General features: G+C 40.0%; 1 protein-coding gene across 1 annotated transcript; it reads left to right on the top strand.

The window, feature by feature from the left end:
• The first annotated feature begins 20,425 nt into the window (after positions 1-20,425).
• Positions 20,426-21,607, top strand: LOC131993345 (ribonuclease-like 3). Its single transcript, XM_059359212.1, has 2 exons — positions 20,426-20,548; positions 21,121-21,607. Exon 2 carries the CDS (start codon positions 21,126-21,128, stop codon positions 21,549-21,551), a length of 426 nt encoding a protein of 141 aa, XP_059215195.1. The 5' UTR covers positions 20,426-20,548; positions 21,121-21,125; the 3' UTR covers positions 21,552-21,607.
• The last annotated feature ends 852 nt before the right edge of the window (positions 21,608-22,459 follow it).

Here is a 22,459-nt window from a genome sequence, read left to right as displayed (position 1 = left end):
TATGCTATCAAGGGATTTGAGGACAGAAGGTAGGTGCTTTGCCACAGGTTTAACAGCCTCAATCCTTGCACTCCAGCGGGTATCAGATAGGCGATGCAATGAGCAACCTGTTTGCTCTTTATAGATGGCCCAACACTCTGGGCTGCCACTTACAAATGTGTACAGGCGATTTATGCAGCCGAAAAATGTGGATACCTCTGGGCTTGACTGTGCAGCATGCACACCAACAAGATTTAATGTGTGGGAGGCACATGGTGAATAAGTAGCCAGCTTGTTTTTCTTCAGTATTTGAGCTTGGACTCCCTTTATTTTCCCTGACATGTTAGCCCCGTTGTCATAGCCCTGCCCTCTGCAATCACCGATGTCTATCCCATGGTCACGAAGAACTGCATCAATCATCTCTGCGATCTCACTCCCCGTCTTTTTGAGAAAATCCCTGAATTCAAGGAACCTCTCCGTAATTTCCCACTCAGCTTTTTCTTTGTCATATTTAACATACCTTAGTAGCACCACATTTTGCTCCGTATGGGAAATGTCTGGTGTGGCATCACAGATGACAGCATAATATATGGCATCCTCCCGTTCCTGCAGAATTCTTTTCAGAACTCGTCGTCCACATAAGTTGATAAACTCATTCTGACTGTCAGAGCTAAGATAATGTGTTAGCCTGGTTCCTTTTCCTTCTTTTTGTTTTTGTTTGTTGTCCCTGATTTTTTGAAAGTGCTCTTTCAGCAGAGGATCATAATGTGACAAGAGCTCCAGTGTGCCTAGGAAATTGCCATTATGAATGTCATCTAGGTCTTTGGTTTTGCCCCTGAAAGGCAGGTTTCTTGAGGCCAAGTGTAGGGTTACGTCTAAGAGTCTCTCCAAGATGGCTCTATTTTTCTCTATTTCTGTTTGCAACTCCTTATTTAACAGAGAATCCACACCTCTATCTTTCATTACAGATCCTTGCAGATTTTTCCATCTTAAGTAGCAATCTCTATGTGCCTCACTCCTCTCATGGACTGGGAATTTATTGTACATTCGACGCCACTTCACATCACACATTTTATACCCATTTTGACTGGTCAGTGCACTAGTGGAAGGCTTTTTCTGTACATGGGAGAAAAGCACACATGGTATGCAATAAAGTGAATTATTACTTTGACTAAAAGTCAGCCAGTCTCTGTTTACCTTTTCTCTTTTATTTGCTGCCTTTGTATAATTCAGGTAGTCAGGGAATGGCTTCCCCTTTGAATCACATGGCATTTCTACTTTCTCTCTCATGGCCAATTTCCTTACTATCTTCTCCCTATCCTGATCAGTTAAAGCTGCTGGCCAGAAACCAGGGTCATCAGTCAAATGATCTTCTTCCCTTTCAAAGACCTGAACATCAGCTTGTTGTTCTTCCTGCCTCTCTGTTGTCTTTCTGGCTCTTTCTGTATTCAGTCCATCCTCCTCTGAATTCCTTTCAACTTCTTCGCCCTCACTCTCTGTCGCCTGTGTTTCTGCACTCTCACTGTCATCTGTATCCTCTTCCATCTCTTCCTCCACATCCCTCCCTGACAAACCAGAAGAGGGTCCTGGACCTGGCTCTGTAGAGTGTACATGACATACATTAATTATATAGGATTTCCTATAATATAACTATTTGTAATAGCATACTCACCAACATGTAAACTTCTTTGATTGGACTGAGAGCAGTCACCCCAGTCTGTTGCACACACCACAGATGTTCTCCTCTGTTCTTACTGCACGTTTTCTATTTCATTTTTTAAAAGGGTTTATGCTTATTAAACCATTAAAATTGTTCAAAATGCCTTTTATTTAATTCATTTTAATTAATGAATTACCTTCATCTTTGTATTGTTTTGAGACTGTAGTAAAATGTATTATATTTTGTATTATATTATGTATTATTATTATTTCAACACACACAGCTGCTCACCTCCTTCCTCATGTGGGGGCACTGGGGCTGATTCAGGGGCAGGGGGAGTTGGGGGCTGACAGACAGCTGCTGCAGCTTCTGGTGCACTTGACTCTGTTCAGAATGAGGCATCATTTTGACAGAGGGGAGATCAACTATTATTGAATAAGAACAGCTTGATAAATGTTTGACTGGATTGATTATTTAACTAATATAGCAGTAAAATGTAAAAATCCAGAGTTTTCTTGAGCCAACATGGTGAGAAAAGTGAGCTAGCTTATAGACCACAGACAGGGACAAAGTTAATATCCATAACTTTCCACCACAACAAACCCACCTTTTTTTTGGAAATACTGGGTGACATATTGTCGACCCTTCAACTCCTTCTCCTCTCTTAATTTATTTTCCTTTCTTTTTTGGCTGCCTGATTTTTGAGGCATACTGCTGTCTCCTCCGCTTTGCCCGCTGTGGCGCGCTGTCTGTGACAAATCGCCGGTGCGCTACCGGCTGCAGCTGATCCAGTTGGACTGAACCATTTTACGTAAATAGAGGGGGGGAAGGGGGGGCCCTGCAGGGGTTGATGCTTCCAAAACAAATAAAGGAATTGTTACCAGGACATGGAAAATAAAACGTGTGATTATATGTTAGTTAATAACTTAGTGTCATTATTTTTTCTGTATTATAATTTCATCATCATTAGGGGCCTCTCTGGGCCCCCCTCCATCATGGGCCCCTAGAATCCATCTCCTTTACCCCCCCTTTTCGGCGCCCTTGCCTGCAGAGGCCAGAGACATCACAAAGTTTGGGTGGGAGGTTGTTAATGAAGGGGCTGTCATGGCCGTTCTTGCCATCCAGGCAGTGGCTCCAGTAAATCTACCTGATGTCATCAGCTGTAGCTACAGCACATTGAAGGCCTGCAGCAAAGGAAACTACAGCTGCCATGCTGCAAGTCTCAGTTGCACTGACTACTGCAAGTGTGAAGGGGGTGAGGTCCGCTGCTGCAACCCATTCACAATACATACAAATAAAGACCAAGAAGATGATGAGACTGAAGGGAATGAGGAAAGAAATTATGAAGATGGTGAAGGCTATTGAGTAGGATTGTGTGGTTGTTGTTAAATATACGTGTGTGTGCATTTGCATACTATAGTTATTTTACAGTATGTGTGTGTGTGTGTGTGTGTGTGTGTGTGTGTGTGCGTGCGTGCGCATGCTGTTTGCAGTTCTTGTATATAGTTGTGTGTGTCTGTGTGCATGCTATACAAAGGTCTGTTTTTTGCTATATATAGTTATTGTGCATTTGTGTATGTGTGCATGCTGGATATAGTTATTTTGCATATTGTATATAGTTCTTGTATATAGTTCTTGTGTGTGTGTGCATGCTGTATATAGTTATTTTGCATGGGGCACTTCATTTCTTAATCCGTCCGTCCATAGGTCAACACTGCCTCCTGACCAGGTTCCACAAAGGTTTTCACCAACTCAGACTAAACTCAGACTCCCAAGTATACATGTTTACTCTTGGAAAAAATATTTTGAGCATGACTTTATCAAACGATCTGATTTTGTCTGTATGCAAATAAGTGCATATTTGATGAGTTATGGCCTCATTTGCATATGTAAACATTAAAATACAAAAAACCTGCAATACATTTTTTCTCCTCTTTACATAAGTAATCAACTGAGAACATTTCATGGTGATATCTATTATTATTATTTTTTACCCTATTCACCTGTGGTGTCTTTACTTTATTGTCTTATTATGCTAATTATGCAAATTGCCCAAAGTGCAACTTTTAGCAACCAAGTTAAATTCCATCCATTAGGCCTATAGATGACATTTCTGCAATAAAACTTTAGGGTACTCAACATTTCTGGGTTTACTATTGGGCCTATGGGGATTACGAATAGACTAAATCAGATCAAAGCAGTCAACAGAATTAACTGACACCTGACAGTGACAGCAGCCAGAGGTGAACAGAGGTCCAGAGGTGGACTGGAATTTCTGGCCTCGAACAGAAAGCATTTTTGGCAAAACCATAATACCTATCATTGATCCGACTTCACTTTGAGCGCCCCGAGTTCTTCCTGAACGTCTACATATGATTTTTTTAAAGAAAAATTAAAAAATAGCTTTGTTAGAGCGATCTAAAAAAACTGTTCCATCTCCCTTTTTCCGAAATCTTCCTGCGTTTTTAATATGGGACCCAATGAGGCTGTTGGTGGTGTTGGTGGCAATTCTGTGCGTCGTACGACCAAACTATAACTCTGACAGCTTTACCAGAGGATTGTGAGGGAGAAGACAAATTTTCCTACATTTCTATGTATAAATTATTTCTGTAGAGTGGAATTTGCGGCCTGGAGCGCAGTTTTCAAATTCATTTTTTAAATTTTTCTCTCCCTCTACACTCTGGCGATGATGTCACACACTGTGACACGAACATTCCGTGCAATACACACCCATTATAATCTCAGAATTTCTCCAAAAATAATCATGGTCATTGAACAGGGATTGATAAAAAACTATATGACCTATCGAAACGTGGATTAATACACCGATACACAAGACTTGTGTCTACTGTTTAAAGTTTAAATGGAGTCTCTAGGTGAAATTATGCCGGAGAAGTAGACGTTTAAAAATCTCCAATTATTGTTCTTTTTCGCTAATTTTTTTTCCGGCCGTCCCATTCATTTCAATGCAAAATTTTTGGGCAAATTTGTATTTTGTAGAGAAAAGTAATAGCACACCGATCCCGATTAAACCGCACGTTTTGATATATAATTTGTCCTGCGACTCTTCAAGTTGTAGGACTAGTAGCGGGACGAAATTGCGTCCGGAAGAGGAAGAAGAAAAAATCCACAGTATAACAGTAGTGCACTGGTCCCTACAGCTATTGCTGTATGGGACCAGTGCTCGGTGCGATTGCCCCGAGGCCCTAATTACAATTGTATTGTACACATTATCTTTTTCAGGCAATAGAAAGCGAGACCTTGATGATGCTGTGGTGAACTTCATCATCAAGGATTCTCAGCCCTTCTCTGTTGTGGAGGATGCTGGTTTCAAAGAACTTGTGGCAAAGCTGGACCCCTCCTACACTTTGCCAACAAGGAAGGCTGTTAAAAACATGGTGATGGCAAGATATGAGGTGGAAAAGGAGCAGGCCAAAGCTGACATCCAGGGTGTTGAGACTGTGAGCCTCACCTCAGATATGTGGACCTCAATTAACATGGACGCATATCTGGCTGTAACCTGTCACTTTGTCAACAGGAATGACCAGTTGTCCAGTCTTCTTCTGGGGGTCAAGCCTTTTCCTAGGACCCACACAGCAGCCCACATTGCAGCTGAGATCACAGCAATGATAGCAGAGTGGGGCCTAGTGAATCGAGTCAGATGCATCGTGACTGACTCAGCCAGCAATATGACTGCGACAGCTAACATTCTGAACCTGAGGCAATCAAAGTACATCGCACACTGCCTGAATCTGGTGGTGAAGAACTCCATTGAAGCCACACCTGGTCTCGATGCAATTAGAGCCACTAGCAGAAGAATAGTGAGTTTTTTCAAAACAAGTACAACAGCCAAAGAGAGACTGAGCCAGATTCAGCAGCAACTGGGCCGCAGTGTCAAAAAATTGAAACTGGAGGTGGACACACGCTGGAACAGCACCCTGGAGATGCTTCAGTGCCTGTGTGAAGAAAGAGATGCGGTGGCATTAGCATTAGCTTCACTGAACACTGACCTGACTCCTCTGACGAACCAGCAGCATGAAGTTATGCATCAAGGTATGCAACAGAAAACCACAGAAAAAAAGTACCATAGAATCCAAGCTGTCTAATTGGTTTATTTCACAGTCATTGCAGAAGGGTTTACTCACTCTGAGCATCATACTAGACTGAACAATGAAATCCAGTTCACCACACAGTTTGATTTCAGACAATATGTATGTAATATGTACAATATTTCCCTGTCATTTCAGCTGCTGGCAGCATTCCAGGTGGTGACCGTGGAGCTGTCGGAGGAGAAAAGGGTTTCAGGGTCAAAGGTCATCCCACTTTACCAAGTGTTACACCACACAACAGAACAAACATACTCCCAAATCACCACCCCCATGGCACAACACTTGGCACAGAACCTTGTGCGATGCTTGGCCGACAGATTAAAAGACAAAGAAAAAGACAGTTCACTGGCTGTCGCTACACTTGTGGATCCACGATTCAAAACATTTGGATTCAGCAGTCCCAGAGTGGCAGCCAGTGTCAAGGACCGTCTTGTCATTGAATGCACTAAAGTAATTAATGTGAGCAATGCCCAGAAGCAGCAGCAACAGCCATCCACCTCACAGGCACCATCTCAGCCTCATCCTCCAGCACCGGCAGCAGACTCCACAGGTATTTATTTTTCTTCTATTATGAATAAGGAAGGACTAATGATATTTCTGGTGATAATTATCTTCAATATTTTTCAGGAATTCATCTGTGGAGCCTGTCAGATGAACATTCGAACAGAGCATGTCAAATGCAAAGTGCCACGGCCAACGCTATTGTGGAAGTGAACCGTTACCTTGCTGACCCTCTACTTCAAAGAACTGCAGACCCCCTGACATACTAGGCAAACTACAAAAATGTGTACCCAAATTTGTATCAGGTTGCAAAACATTTTTTATGCACCCCAGCCTCATCTGTGCCCTGTGAACGTTTTTTTCCAAGGCTGGGGAAATTGTGTCAAAGAAAAGAAATCGCTTAAACCCCAAAACTGTGGAAAAACTGTTGTTCCTCAATAAAAATTCCTAAATTACACAAGCGCACCCACCCATGAACCTCTTTACCAATGAACCCCAAAACACTCTGGCAAAATCCATAATATAATCTGTATTTGCATCAGCCCCATGTGAAAATTACATGTCTGTATTTCTAGAGCACATCTCATGACCCATTTAAATGTTTTCATAACACAAAAGTGAAGAGTATATAGGGTACAGACATGTTAAATAAGAATGGTCTTCAATAGTTATTGTCTTTATTATTACTAGTAATATTATTATTATTATTATTATTATTATTATTAGGGAACGAGGACCCTATTGTAATTGGTCCGTTATTATTATTATTCCGGAAGAAGAATCGCCTTTATTGTAGTTATTGTTGTATCCACTCGAAACATAGTCATCTAGTGTAGTTGAAAACGAATCCATGAACCAATCAATGACACGTCTCCATTGCACTTCATTTTATTGACCACTAGATGTCCTACTCGAGCACTGTGTGTCATTGAAGCTTCGAGTAATGAACCATGCTTTGTATGAAGTATCGAAGCTTCAACAAAGCCTCGCTCAGCCATCACTAACTGGACCCACAATGCAGACACGGGAGGCAGATAGTAGTGATGGGTCGGATCGTGCCGATGCTTCGGAGCGTGTGTCGAGAAATCCCGGAAGTCTTTGGTGGAGCGCGTATCGACGCTTGTGTTGTTTAGGGCGAGTGACGTCATTGATGACGTTCGAAGCCTCGGTGGTTCAGGAAATGGTTCGACTTGTGCACCCCTGCCTCCTCAGTCCCATCCGAATGAGTTTTTTTCGAAAGCTGGAGAGGTTGTCTCCAAAAGAAGAAACTGGCTGAGTCCAAGCACAGTGGAGAATTTGTTGTTTTTAAACTGCAATCAATAAAGTCACAAGCACAATTGATGCACAATCCCATCTCTGCCCCATGCTTTGAAAACACTAACACTTTTAACAAACATCTCATGTCCTATTGGATTTATTTTATCATTGACTGAAATGATGCTGGTAAAGTAAATAATAATGATTACTATATATTATTAATAATTACTTATACACTGCTATTAGCATGACCCACATATTAATCAAAACAACAGATAAATAAATGAACCACACAAAATCAAATTAAGGTGTTTTTATTTCTGTTGGCAGTGATTATTTCCATGCACCAAGAGGCCTCACAAACAGCTCAAAGGTCAATGACGATTTGGACCAGCAGGGGGTTTGTGAGCACATGAAGCCTCAAGATATGAACCTTTTCTCGAACCAGTTGGCTGGAAAGGTTCAAGGCTTCATGAGGCTTCATCTACCCATCACTAGCAGATAGCAGTTTAAGTTCTTTAATGAAATAGGCTGAGAGGCAGGTGTGGAGCTGGGGTGCAAGGCTGGGCGAAGCAGGAGGCAACAGCAAACATGGGGGAATCAACCACGAGCTGGCGAGGAGTGGCTGTGGGAGCAGACCTTTTGAAGAGTGCTGATTGCTGAACGAGCTACAGGTGAGTGGAGGCGGCAGCAGTGCTGATTGCTGAACGAGCTACAGGTGAGTGGAGGCGGCAGCAGTGCTGATTGCTGAACGAGCTGCAGGTGAGTGGAGGTGGCAGCAGAAACCAGAAGTGGGTCAACCCCGCCCAGCCTGGGACCAGCAGGGAGGGAACACACCACTGAACACAGAAAGCAGCAGGAAACACAACAAAACAGAGCAAATCCGAACAATATCTCATTCAGTGTAATCAATGCAATAAACTATATGTGGGAGAAACAGGAAGAGAACTCAAAACCAGAATCAGTGAACACATCAATAAAATCAGGAAACAGGACAAAAACATGCTCCTTTACAAACATTTCACCCAACACAAAATTGAAAATTTTAAATACAGAGGTTTAGAGTGTAAGACCATTTGGACAAAACAACAAAGGCAAGCGGCAGAAAGACGTTGGATTTTTAAACTAAAAACAGTCGATCCGATGGGCCTTAATGAAAGATTTTAAAATCACCCGCTCCTCTCCAGATTTTAACTAAAACCAAATTCCTCCCGAATAGGAATGTAATACAGAAAAGAGAAAAAACGCAACCAACCCTCCTTAAGACCCAGAGCCTCCAAAAATAAACTAATATAATGGTTTTCTAATCTTTTTTAGTTGATTGATTGATTGATTTATCTATTTATTTATTTACAATGTTTTATGGATTTTACCAGCTCACCCTGTGAGTAAACTTCTGTCACAACAATGCATGAACCAATAAAAACCACTAAAGCACAAAATCTTACACTAAGGCATGTTTTTATTTATAAATTGGACTATTTATATTTATTGTGTTTAATATATCGTGTGATTTTGCATGTTTTTTTTAAAGTAATGTTATTAATTGTTATTTATGGTTTTTTCCACAAGGGTGAGTTAGTAATGATCCCGTTTTAATGTATATATTAGGTTAGTATATCTATTTCTGTATGTTTTTAAAGGACTTTTAACTCAGACAACCACTAGAGTGAGGCACTTATGTCTCTTTTTATTAATTTTTATTTCATTTTTTATAACTTGTTTTTTAGGTATTTTATGTGAAAATGTCATCGGCCGTTTGCCTACCTCGAAAGCACTTTAATTAAACCAACATTGAGCCCTTACCCCGTAAATTATGCACTTAAAAGGAGTAAAACTCTAAAAACGAAAAGATCACATTTCACTGCGGTCAAGTGAGCCGTCATTCGCTTCTCCGTAGTCAAGCCAGCCGTCCCTGTATGATGTAGTGCTCCCTTATTGTGATATTTACGGTAAATTCACTGAAACTGCTCCAAGCGAGCTGATCTGAAGGAAAAACACTTTACTGTCATTCTTTATCACCTTTTTTCAGTATAAAACTCTTACCAGCAGAGAGGAGATGAAGTATTAATCTTACATCAACACACCACGTGAAATAATCAAATTGTGCCGTGCCGAAAATGTATTTGTTGTGTCCACGTGCGGTTTTCAGAATAAAGTGTTACACAACCAGGCCCAAATATCAGATAAATATGGAAATACGATTAATTGCATGATATTCACAGAACTGTTCACTTTATTTTGTAAAACACCTCCACTTTCCAGTCACTAATTTCACTGCAGGTTCATTCTACATGACTTCAGGTATATTCTCACAAAACTACAGGACTTTTCACTGTGGACATTCATAATAAAATGCACTTCAATATTTATTGTACAGTAAAATATTACATTAAAAATTAACTTATACTACGGTGGCCCTGAAGTGCAAATCACAACGGAAAATCAGAAAACACAACAAAACAGAAAACACAACAACAAATCAAAAAACACAACGGCAAAACAGAAAACACAACGACAAATCAAAAAACACAACGACAAATCAAAAAACACAACAGCAAATCAGAAAACACAACAACAAATTACTTCACACAACAACAAATCAAAAAACACAACGGCAAATCAAAAAACAACGGCAAATCAGAAAACACAACAACAAATAAAAAAACACAACAACAAATAAAAAAACACAACGGCAAAACAGAAACGACAACGACATTAACCAAACTGGAAAAGGTAGGTACCCTCGAGCGACATGAATCGTTGCTGATTGGACTGGTGGTCCATAGTCCTTTGAACCGGAAGGACTACACCGCCAGACAATAATAAACAAACGAACATGCCGAGATGTATTGCCATAACTGTGGCAAAGAGTTTGAGGAAAAACCAAACTTCTGCAGTGATTGTGGGAAAAGGCTACAGGAAGACGGTGACGGCACTCATGTAACGTTAATGTAATGTTTATGTTTGGATGGTGTAAAGTTAGCTTACCAGAGCAAGTTAGCTAGCGTAACTGTATCCCAACTCGGACACCGTTCGGCTAACATTCTATCAAAATTTCACATTAAATACTAATATAAATGATCATGTTATGCTTCCAATTAATTAAATGGTGTGAAACTAAAGTCTAACTTCATATCCTTCTTACAGTATATTGTTTTAACTGTGTACGTTAGCCTAGGGTTTACCAGAGTCGGCAAAAGGACACTAACATCGGCAAATTAGCTGTACGTTAACTGTTTCCATAGTCGGACACTTGGATCTCCTCGTTGTAAAACAATAAAACAATGGGGGATGCTGAGTTTTTCTGGGGATATTGGATGTTTCTGGGTAAATAAATAATAAATAACACCGTTATCAACCATCATTATCAACACACCCGGGCCGTACTTCTGTCTTTCACAATAAAATACAGTACAGTAAAAATAGAGATGTACTTTTAAGATCATCGCCTGAGAGTGGCCTGAGCGCTCTTTCTGCTTTCTCTCATCAGAGTTACTTTCATATTGTAATTAGACATGTAAATCTCCATGTACATGAATGAAATTTCACACGTAGATTGTTAAATATGTATAAATCAATTATATCTACACTGGTGGTGGCGATCTTATTCAAAATTACCGTGAAACACCGGAAAGTGCGGCCGCGCGGATGTGTCTGAATTGGGATACAGTATCTATAACTTACGTTAGTTTCCAGTATCAGAATCCCTTTTATTATACTTGCCAGAGTATCTTTTGGTAGTCAGTAACGTTAGAGTGACCTTTATAGGCAGTGAAATTGAAGACAGATGACGCAACTTCAGGCTTTAGATTAAATTTGCAGTTGTTTTTAGATTTGTTTACTTTCTTGCTTCAGTTTGTTTGTGTCCCCAAAACTGCACCCATATTTTGCACTGTACTACATTTTATTGTGTTGTCTTAATTTGATTCTTGTATGCTGTAAAACATTAGGCTACTGCTGTATTTATGTATCTGGATAATGTAACATATTTTTCCTTTGCTTCCCTGTAGAATCACAGACTATTCAAACCCCCTACTCTAGGGACCTTTCTGGAGTACAGAAAGAGAAAGACACAGGAGAGGCAAAAAATGTCTTGTGGGAAAATGCAGGCAAAGAAAACGAGTAAAGTCACGGTAAGTTGGTTATGGCTCAGAGTGAGAATGTAACTGCAACTGTAAACTAGCTGTTGACATTCTTCTTTCAATTCAGTCCTCTTAAAGCCTGATGGTAGGGTCAGTTTTATGGTGACCAATATATTTTTTGCCTGTACCAATTGGCTTCTGTGCCACGACCATATTACTCAGATAATGACACTGTTCTGTTGTCACTTTTGTACATATTTGCTAGTTTCTGATCATGATGAATATGTAACTGTGACATGCAAATATTCATTGTGTTACCAATTATCTGTTTGAAAAAGTTTACTGTGTTTAGGACATGCATGATGAATTTAATACTCAAGTCCAAGTGTGACATGTAACATAGCATTTGGTATCATTTTAAGTAAACATTGATCTTTAAACATTACCCACTAACAGACCACTTTTTTTTTTTTTGCAGATAAATGTAGGTTTGATGACCATTGGAAAGGGTGGTAGTCTCAAGCCACAGCGTGGGGAAACTCTTTGCCTTACAACATCCTGACATCACTGCCCCAGATCTGTTTAATCAGGCATTGGAAAAAATGAGGGACTTCAACAAAGACCTGGATGAAGGACCTTTCCTCCTTCTATATCCAGATGGCTCTGAAGTAATTAATATCCCTGGGACACAAAGGCCGTTTAGTCTACAAACATACAAGGCAGAAATTGGCAGGCCATATCAGCGGATCACCATTTTCATCTGCTCAAAGAAAGACTTTGAGGAAGGTGAACTGTGTAGTTGTGTCCAGTGCAAATATGTCTTGACTTGCTGAACGGCCATATGTTAGTCATTGAGGAATCTGCTATTTATTAGGGCCTCGGGGCAATCGCACCGAGCACTACTGTTATACTGTGGATTTCTTCTTCTTCCTCTTCCGGACGCAATTTCCTCCCGCTACTAGTCCTACAACTTGAAGAGTTGCAGGACAAATTATATATCAAAACGTGAGGTTTGATTGGGATCGGTGTGCTATTACTTTTCTTGACAGAATACGAATTTTCTGCCCAAAATTTTGCATTGAAATGAATGGGACGGCCTACAAAAAATGAGCGAAAAAGAAAAATAATTGGAGATATTTAAACGTCTACTTCTCAGGCATAATTTCACCTAGAGACTCCATTTAAACTTTAAACAGTAGACACAAGTCTTGTGTATCTGTGTATTAATCCACGTTTCGATAGGTCAGATAGTTTTTTATCAATCCCTGTTCAATGACCATGATCATTTTTCGAGAAATTCTGAGATTATAATGGGTGTGTATTGCACGGAATGTTCGTGCCACAGTGTGTGACATCATCGCCAGAGTGTAGAGGGAGAGAAAAAACTGTCAAAAAATAAATTTGAAAACTGCGCTCCAGGCCGCAAATTCCACTCTACAGAAATAATGTATACATAGAAACATAGGAAAATTTGTCTTCTCACTCACAATTCTCTGGTAAAGCTGTCAGAGTTATAGTTTGGGCGTACGACGCAAAGATGTGCCACCAACACCACCAACAGCGTCATTGGGTCCCATATTAAAAACGCAGGAAGATTTCGGAAAAAAATAAGATGGAACAGTTTTTTTAGATCGCTCTAACAAAGCTATTTTCTAATAGACGTCTACGTATGTAGACGTTCAGGAAGAACTCGGGACGCTCAAAGTGAAGTCGGATCAATGATAGGTATTATGGTTTTGCCAAAAATGCTTTCTGTTCGAGGCCAGAAATTCGAGTCTGTCCATCTCTGCTGTCACTCTTTCGGAACATTAACAGCTGCAGTTAATTCTGTTGATTGCTTTGATCTGATTGCCTTTGATGTGATTACAGTTACAGATACACACACACACACACATGCACTAAAGTGCGCACACTCCTCACACTTGCATACAGATGCTTCATACACGCACACACAGGTAACTTTATGTGATTTTAATTACACACACACACACACACACACACACACACACACACAGGTAACTTTATGCGATTTTCGCTACACACACACACAGGTAACTTTTTGTGATTTTAATTACACACACACACACGCACACACACACAGGTAACTTTATGTGATTTTAATTACACCTACACACACACACACACACACACACGCATATTTTGAGGTTAAAGGGCATAGTTTGAAATCTCTGAAGAATCTCATCATAGTGTACACACACCGGCAGTAGCCCCCGTGGCCCTTTCAAAATTTCCCCAGAGGAAATTTTCTAGTTGTTTGTTTGTATCTTTATTTATTTATCAAAAATATGGGTTCTGTTTCATAATGGAGTTTCTCTGAGTTGATCTACCTTGAAACGGAAAAATCTTAATTTTCTATTCCAGAACAGTGGAGTAATTTGTTGACGGCGCAAAATGTCAGTCATCACTTAAAGAATTATACTACACATTTTTTGCTTCACAGATTTAAAAAAACAAAACACTGCACCTAGTGTTGTGTAAAACGCCAAACAGTCCTCTAGATTAGACTGGAAGCCTGTCTCTGTTGACTAGCTCCACAAGGACACTGAAATGCAAGTCAATTCAGAAATGAAAAATGTCTGCAATATATATCAGTAATGTAATTATATTTAGCATATAATCATTACAAAATGTGCTGAATCTGGAACACTTTTAACATTCAGTCACGTGGAGGTGTTGATGTAAAGGTCAAATATATTTGGTGTTTTTGTGTAGAGTTTGGAATCATGTTTGAAGAGTTATATAGATTTTGATGAAGAGCTCGCTTTTGCAAAAGATGACATGTTTTATGGCTTTTATTTGTGTGTGGAATGTTGATACACAAGGCCTTTGTTACACTAACTGTTTTAGAAATAGTGACTAGATAGGCAATAATGGCCCATACAATCACCAAAGTAAACATTATTCTATAATTAGCTAGTAAATTTTAAGAGGTTTTACTTCCCTTTCTGAAAAAAAAATGCACTTTCCCTCACTTTCGGATCAATAGTGAAGCTGTCTTTTGAAATAGGCCCTTGGATTGTATTAGTTGCTCCCTACTGACACATCTGACTCTGAGATTGTGATTAAAAACAACATCAAGACAGTTTGATCTAGCTGATACACTGGTGAGTGCAATTCAAAACATATTTGGTTGATCATTTTTGTGATTAACCTGCCCTCAACCTGTGTGGATTTTTGACATTGGTCTTTCGGTACTAAACAAATAATTGTCTTCACTACAGCCATTTGAACCTCTTCACAATAGCACTCCTGTAAACAAAGAGCCTGACAAAGTGTAAGTAGTTTAGTGTGTGTGTGTGTGTGTGTGTTGTAGGGTTGTGTATTTGATTAGTTTTGAGGGAGGGAGTGATGTGTACCGTCCACCTCCATTGTGTTACTCATATGACTATAGCGATTATTACAATAAGCAAATTTGACAAAATGTTGAACGATCCCTTTTAAGTAATCCATAGAGTTAGTTACATAGTTATGTTGTCATTTGATTTAATATTTAGCCTATTTCTACATTTCTTAATTTTCAGACTATACACTTGGATGAGGTAGATACTTATCCAGGTACCTCCGGATGTGTTGATGTCCAGAGCTCCTGTTACAGGTGTGTTTTGTCTCATTATATATACAGTGGTGGACAAAATATCACAAACGCAACATTATTGAGGGGTAAACACATTTCTCTCATAACAAAGATTAGATGTTTTTCAGTTTAACCTAAACATCAGGCCAACCATGTGATTGGGCAAATTTGTGCTAATCTACTGCACATTTATGCATTTATATTGTGTGCACATAATGTCTTCATTTTGCAGAAACTACACCAACCTATTTTTACCTATTGTCATTGACGAGGATGAGGATGAAGTTGTCATTCCTGAGGAAAGAAATGACGTGTCCTCAGAAGAATCTGAGTGAGTCATGTAGACATAAGTAGAAAATTAACCAGCTCTCTATTCTGTCCAAAATTAAATTATACAAAAGTGAGAAGTCACAAAACTGTAACTGCTTGGATAGTTGTTGAGATGTGTGTTTGAAAAGAGTCCATTGGAATTAAGTTATTAAAAATAAAAAGTTGATCATTGTTTTAGAGATTGACTCATCAGTGTCTCGTGTCAATGAAGTGTCAAGATATAGTTTATAAATATGGAATGAGGGATTTTTGATTTTTGTAGCTACTACACTTTGAGTATATTTTTAAAGTCTAAAGTAAGTTTCTCACTTTTTCTAGACCCACAAGTGTGCAGGCACCAGAAATCATTGCAAATTTGGCACTTGCAATTGATCAGAGTCAGCAGGTTTAACATTTCAAGATCTGATGTATGGGATGGAGCTGTGAGAGGATTTCGACGCAGCTCATACTCCGAAAACAATGTACAATTCCACAGGTCTTTTTTTTTTTACATCATTTTAAAATTTTCAGTTTTACATAATATTTATATATATATTTTTTATCTTCCACTGATGTTGGTGGTATATATCCATAACAATTCTGTACTCTCTGTATCAGCTGTCAGGGAAGATGAATACTATCTTGCAGGCAAGATGATTGCTATGTCAATAATACACGGGGGACCAGCACCACATTTCCTCCATGTAGCATCAGAGCTCACGCAATTAATCCCTCGTCCCCTTTACCCACAAGAGCACCCCCCATCTTCAGCCCAAACAATCCCCTTGCATCTCCCAGTTCCTCATCACCAGCCAGTTTCATCTAATCCTTTACCTTCCCTTCCTTCGCTGCAATCCCATCCTCCAGTCTCCTATCAGCCTGTGTCTCCTCATCCCCCCCTTCCCTGACAGTCCAGATCCTTGGACTCCACCAGAGGAGTTGCAGTACCTCCTGCTGACCAATCCAGGCACTACAGACCAATCGAAGCCTAAATTCCCTGACTTTATTAGGGAGGATGAGGTACAATACAGGATGTTGCGACTGGCATTGACCAACCTACTGGATCGAGATGAAACTGAGGAGTTCAAGTTTTTTTTTTACGCCCTTAATGCCTCTGCCCTGTGAGTCCAAGCACTGGTTGGGCTGTTAAGAACTATGGCTGATCAAGGCAATGCTGAACTTCTCTGTGGCTCACACGTAGATAGGCTATTGGAGAAACTCCCGAATAAACAGGTTAGCCGCTTTAAACATCATATGTACAGAACCCAGGTAGATGCCAACTATGACCTCACAGACCTTTCTGAATGGCTGCAAATGGAGTCCCGTTGCCAACCTAGACGGGATTACACAGGCCCGAATCACCCTCGATCACACAGACCACTAGTTTCCACCCATGCAACCACAACTTTACTCCATGGAGCTAACAGCATCGGGGAGCGTAGGGAACCCCAAATGCCCTCAAGGTCTCTCTGTGCCTATTGTAGCTCCACAAGTCATCACATAAGCCAGTGTGCCATCAAAGCTCTGAACAAGAGACAAATCATAGTTTGGATCAAGGAAAATAAGAGGTGTTGGCGCTGTGCCCGACCACATGTCGCAGCTAAGTGCACACTAAACAGAGATTGCAACACCTGTAAGAGGAGACATCTACAGATCCTCTGTGAAATCAATAAGAAATCTGATACAAATTCTTTCAGGTAGGCAGGTCCTGTGAAAAGGCTTACCGCAGAGGAAGTTGAAGGCTCCCAAGAGGCATGGTATATACCTCATCATATGGTAACCCATAATGCAAAGAATTGTCTTGTCTTCGACTGTTCGTTCGAATACAAAGGCCAAAATTTGAATAAGACCTCACTGCCTGGACCTAACATGGGGCCTTCCCTCCTCTGAGTTTTACTCCGCTTTCGAGAACATGCTGTCGCCATCAGTGTGTGACATAAAGAGCATGTTTCATCAGGTTCGGCTCTTGACCCAAGATAAGCGTCTCTTTTGTTTTCTCTGGCGGAACATGATGAAAGATGCCCCTCCATCCATCTACGAATGGCAGGTCCTGCCTTTTGGGACTACCTTTAGCCCCTGCTGTGCTACCTTTGCCCTCCAAAGGCACATTGAAAGTCATACTCAGCCGAATGATCCGGTGCGCCATTCAGTGGGAAAGGGAATCTACGTTGACAACTGCATCCAAAGCTTCCCCACAGTTGCCATGGCCCATGGTCCCCTCCCCCTCTAAACAAGACCTTCATGTATTCTGTGATGCATCGGAATCATCTTATGGAGCAGTTGCATATATTCAGTTAGAGGATGAAGGGGGGCAAGTTCAAGTGTCCTTGCTTGCTCGATCCTGCGTGGCACCAAAGAGACAGCAGTCAATTCCTAGACTAGAGCTTTGTGCAGCTCTAGTAGGTGCTCGTCTTTGTGACCTCCTCAGAACAGAACTGACTCTTTCTATTAGACATACCATCCTTTGGTCAGATTCGACCACTGTTCTTGCTTGGTTGCAGGCAGATTCCTGTCGCTTTAAGATCTTTGTTGGTATCAGAGTGTCCGAGATACAAGAACTTACAAACTGCCAAGGCTGGAGGTATGTCAATACAGTCAACAACTCAGTTGATGAATCTTACAAGGGGCAAAACCCTTGTAGAGAACCAGCAGCCAAATCGGTGGAGCCAATGTTAAAGTGTTTATATGCACGTTGGCATACTCTGTGGTGTCATGGAATAAGATTGAATGCAGGCTAGGAGTCTGTATCTTGTCTTCACTTATATCAGCATGTCAGAAAAAAAAACTCAAGCATATGAACCTATCCAGAAGACCATTAGCTTAGTAATATAAAGGCTCTTCAAGAACATTTAAGCAATGACTCTTTTTCTTCCTCTACTTTTTACAAGCTTTTTTTTTTTTAACAGATTACAGATTTTTTTCAACAGATTACAAGACAATTTAAATTCCACTACTGCTCCTTCTTCCACTTTTACTACTACAGCCTCAACGACTTCAACTATTACTTCTGGATTTTTACCACTTCCCATCACCAGTGGTGCTGTGGTTAAAGCACATGACACTCAGTTTTGATGGTATGGCTGATGCAGTTAAGGAAATGCAGTTACTTAGGGTGGCAAATATAGTTAGTTATTTTTCTGCCTGTGATGCCCTTTTTCAACATGCAGTTATACCCATTCTGTCCAAAACCTCATGAATATAAACCACAAGCAAGTTTTACTGGGAAAAAAGTTAACTTTCTGAACTAAAAAAGGACAACATAAGAAAAGATGATGTAGTTTATGGTGATATCTTCGAGTATATTTTTAGATCCCCCGGAAGAACATTACAGTAGAACATGATAATCAATTTTTTTTTTAAAAATACAATGGTGTTTTAAGAAGTTCTATCAAGATTTAAGTGACATCAAGCCCATGAGTTAAAAATGTTGTTACCTCTGCCAAGGAGGTTATGTTTTGGGTGTGGTTTGCCTGTCTGTCTGTCCATCAACCAGATTATGGATAAACTACTAGCCTGAATTTAATTGAACTTGGTGGAAAGCTGTAGCATGAGCCAAGGAAAAACTCAGCAAATCACAGTGTCAGAACATTAATTCATTTTCATGGAGTAATCTGAAAAATAAGTTCTCGATCATATTTCGTGGCTCACCTGGTCCATTCCTTTACTCTTATTTTAATCCTTAAAAACCGCCAACATTGTGTTATTTAAGTCACTGCATAGACTGTATATAAATAATGGACGTAGTCACCGTGACGTCACCCATTGGTTTGTGGACTGCCTGTTGGAAGCCTCGAGTTCATCGTTATACTCGTCGCCATCTTGCGTCGACATCTTGTTTCCGATACGCGGAGCAGACCATAATTGGACTGTGGCGGAGCGCGAGGGATCTGACTACACGCCTCTCTACACCGGCAACCCGGCTGAGAGAAGCCGCTGCTAATTCATGTTAGCATTAACTGGAGCACTAACTGGAAATGTATGGAAACTGGAAATGCAAAAACAAAATGTATCTTTCTTACCTCAGAAAACTGAGCAGCGACTCCTTGCAGTGTCTGTTAGTCCAACCAAACACTGAACAAGACATTTTTACTGAAAAAAACGTTCAAATAAAGTCATTAAGTGAAAATACAGTGTGGAAGGGTCAAATTTATGAGACGAAATTGGTAAACGTCCTCTTTTCTATCTATATAACGTTATATATAACTTTATTGACACGTTGCCGTGGATACGCATTGCTCTACTTCTCTCCTGATGACGGCTCGCCTTGTCAGTGACCTGTCAATCAAAGGTTGCCACGCCCCAAATCATATGATTCTTTATCTTCTATTTTCTTCTAAATGGGGCCATTATTAGAACTATTGACATCAAATTGTCTTGAAGATGATTTTTTACTAGCGATTGAGACCATATTGTTGTCCTGAAAACATTTTCTGAGGTAATAAATCAAGTCAGAAGTTTTCAAATTTTGCACTGAAATGAATGAGCAGATTTTTTTTGCAGCCAAACTTAGCACCCCCTGCTGGAATTTTTGGTGGATTTCAGGCTTAAGGCACTTCCTGGTTGGCCTCCATGCACAGACACGGAGATTGCCGCCTGAGTCACTGAGCAAAACAATACATGTAGCTTTGTGGCATTCATTTTGTTTCCACAAAACAATTTAAAACTCATGAAGACAGCAAAGTTGAAACAACATTTTCCCAACTCTGGAAATGGAAACCATCTGTGGAGCTTGTAAATGCTCCTAGTCTGGTTGTTATTGATAAACTAGGCCTACATGGCCTACGTGTGCTTTCATGAAAAAAAGATGCAGCCTGTGCCATCATCTGTGCATGTTTGATTGACTTGGTCAAACTCTAGTGGATGTGTTGTTGCTGAGGGTTTATTGCAAAATTTTCTCAAACAGTCAACAGTTTTTTTCCCCTTGAACCAAGTAACAAGCCGACAGTGTAAATTCACCTCCCACTGTATTGGTCCAAGAAGTCAAAGTCCAAAACAAATTATATAAATGATTCAGCAGTTTCCACAGACTTCACAGTCACTGTTCGTGATACAGGTAAATATGCTTTTTTTTCTGATACAACCATATATCTATAATGTTTGAGACAAAATTTGTTGACAATTTTTTTTTTAATATTCTCTTTAAGCCACAAGAATTAGATAAAAAAGTAAAGAAGAAAAACTCTACATAGCACTTAAAGGTTTTGTTTTTCTCTATACTCTTATTATCCTGCTGTCAATAAGAGTTTTTATGAAGAGCTTCTGTCTCATGGCGGTATAGCATTAAAGCTTCACAGCTTTCAGCACATGAAAAACTAAATTCATAATGATATGAATGAATCATTTCTCTGGATTTCTACAGAGATTGTAAAGTCACAAATACTTTTTTTTTCAAATCTTAGATGCAGTTATCTTATAGAAGAACAATTATATATATTGTAATGGGACTTGGATGAATAGATTTCCTTTTTACAGCTGGAGATCCTTCTACAACCACACCCTCGTGAAATATTGCATGTGAAATTATTAATTATTGTAATGATATCCCAACTACCACAAAGTACTCACCCACAGTATGCTGTCACAAATTCTCTTAACAGAGCATTTTCCCCACATTTTCTTTACCAGGAATCATGAGGATCCCATTGGCTTGTTTGCTGCTGCTTTCTGCTACTGTGCTCTCTCAGGATGCAAACCCTGGTTACATAAAGTTTATAAACCAACACATCAATGGCCAGATGCGTGCTGACAGATGTGACCACGTGATACGAACGAGACAGATCACCAAGACCGACAGCAATGAGTGCAAAGAGACCAATACCTTCATCCGAGCCACCACCAACTTAGTCAAACCTGTCTGTGGGCTTGCAGGAGAGCCATACGGTCAGTTGACCAAAAGCCTTCGACCTTTCGACATTGTTGTTTGTACACTGAAAAGTCAGGGCAGGTATCCCAACTGTCAGTACCGTGGTCAAGCTCGCACCAGGAAGATTGCATTCAGATGTGAAAACGGTCTTCCTGTGCACTATGACAGAGACATCGTGTACTTTGAAAACTGATTAAAGAGTAGTTATGTACTTTTCAGTCTCTTGACAATAAAATATGTTTGACAGCTTACAGTTGTCTGTTTTTTGTGTTTCATTTTTTATATTAATTGACAGGGTTGTATAGCCACTTACCAGTCGGGGTCCTTTTTTTGAGAATTGGTGGTTTTGGGCAGTGGATATTTAGGGGGAGATAGTAGGTCAACAATAAATGCCACATAGAAGTGGTGACATCGTCTGAATGCTGTGAACCTGAAGATTAATCCAAGATGCCGCTCAGCACTGTGCCAACTGTTCTTGTCAAAAATATTTAATAAATATAACTCAATGAATTAATTATTTATTAATTGAAACCTATTAGGGTGAATAAAGGGTCATAACATTAGTGGACACTCTCTAATGTCCATTTCCATGTTCAACTGTTTCCCAGAAGTTGTTGCAGCAATTTTTGGGTTGATACCATTTGTCACACATATTTGGTGCTGAATAATGCAATTTTATTCATACCCAGAATGGATAAAAATGGTCAGGAAAACCCTCCAGAATATAACGTCAATATGCCAAGACCTTTGGAACAACAGAGTAGAATCCATGTTCTGATTTGGGTTCAAAAACTTTTGAACTTTTGGTCATTTTGGGGTTTTGTGTATTTTCAGCAACTGGATGACGAGCACTTCTGTTCTACAAACTGCTAAGAAACCCTCTTATTGACACTATACATAGGAAAGCTGCACATCCTCTGAATGCTCTATGTCTTTAGTTTGTGGTTGTAAAGTTTCATGAGGCTGTGATTATCCTAGAGGACACAACAGCTCATTTTATACACTGAGGTCCAGACTCAAGAAATGCCCTCAGTGCAATGAACTGGCTACTACTGATGACTAACATCATCCCACAAGAAGAAACTGGACTCATTGGATAAA

Source organism: Centropristis striata, chromosome 20 (assembly GCF_030273125.1).
Source record: "Centropristis striata isolate RG_2023a ecotype Rhode Island chromosome 20, C.striata_1.0, whole genome shotgun sequence".
NCBI lineage: Eukaryota > Metazoa > Chordata > Actinopteri > Perciformes > Serranidae > Centropristis > Centropristis striata.
This window is presented reverse-complemented; position numbering and strand designations above follow the sequence as displayed.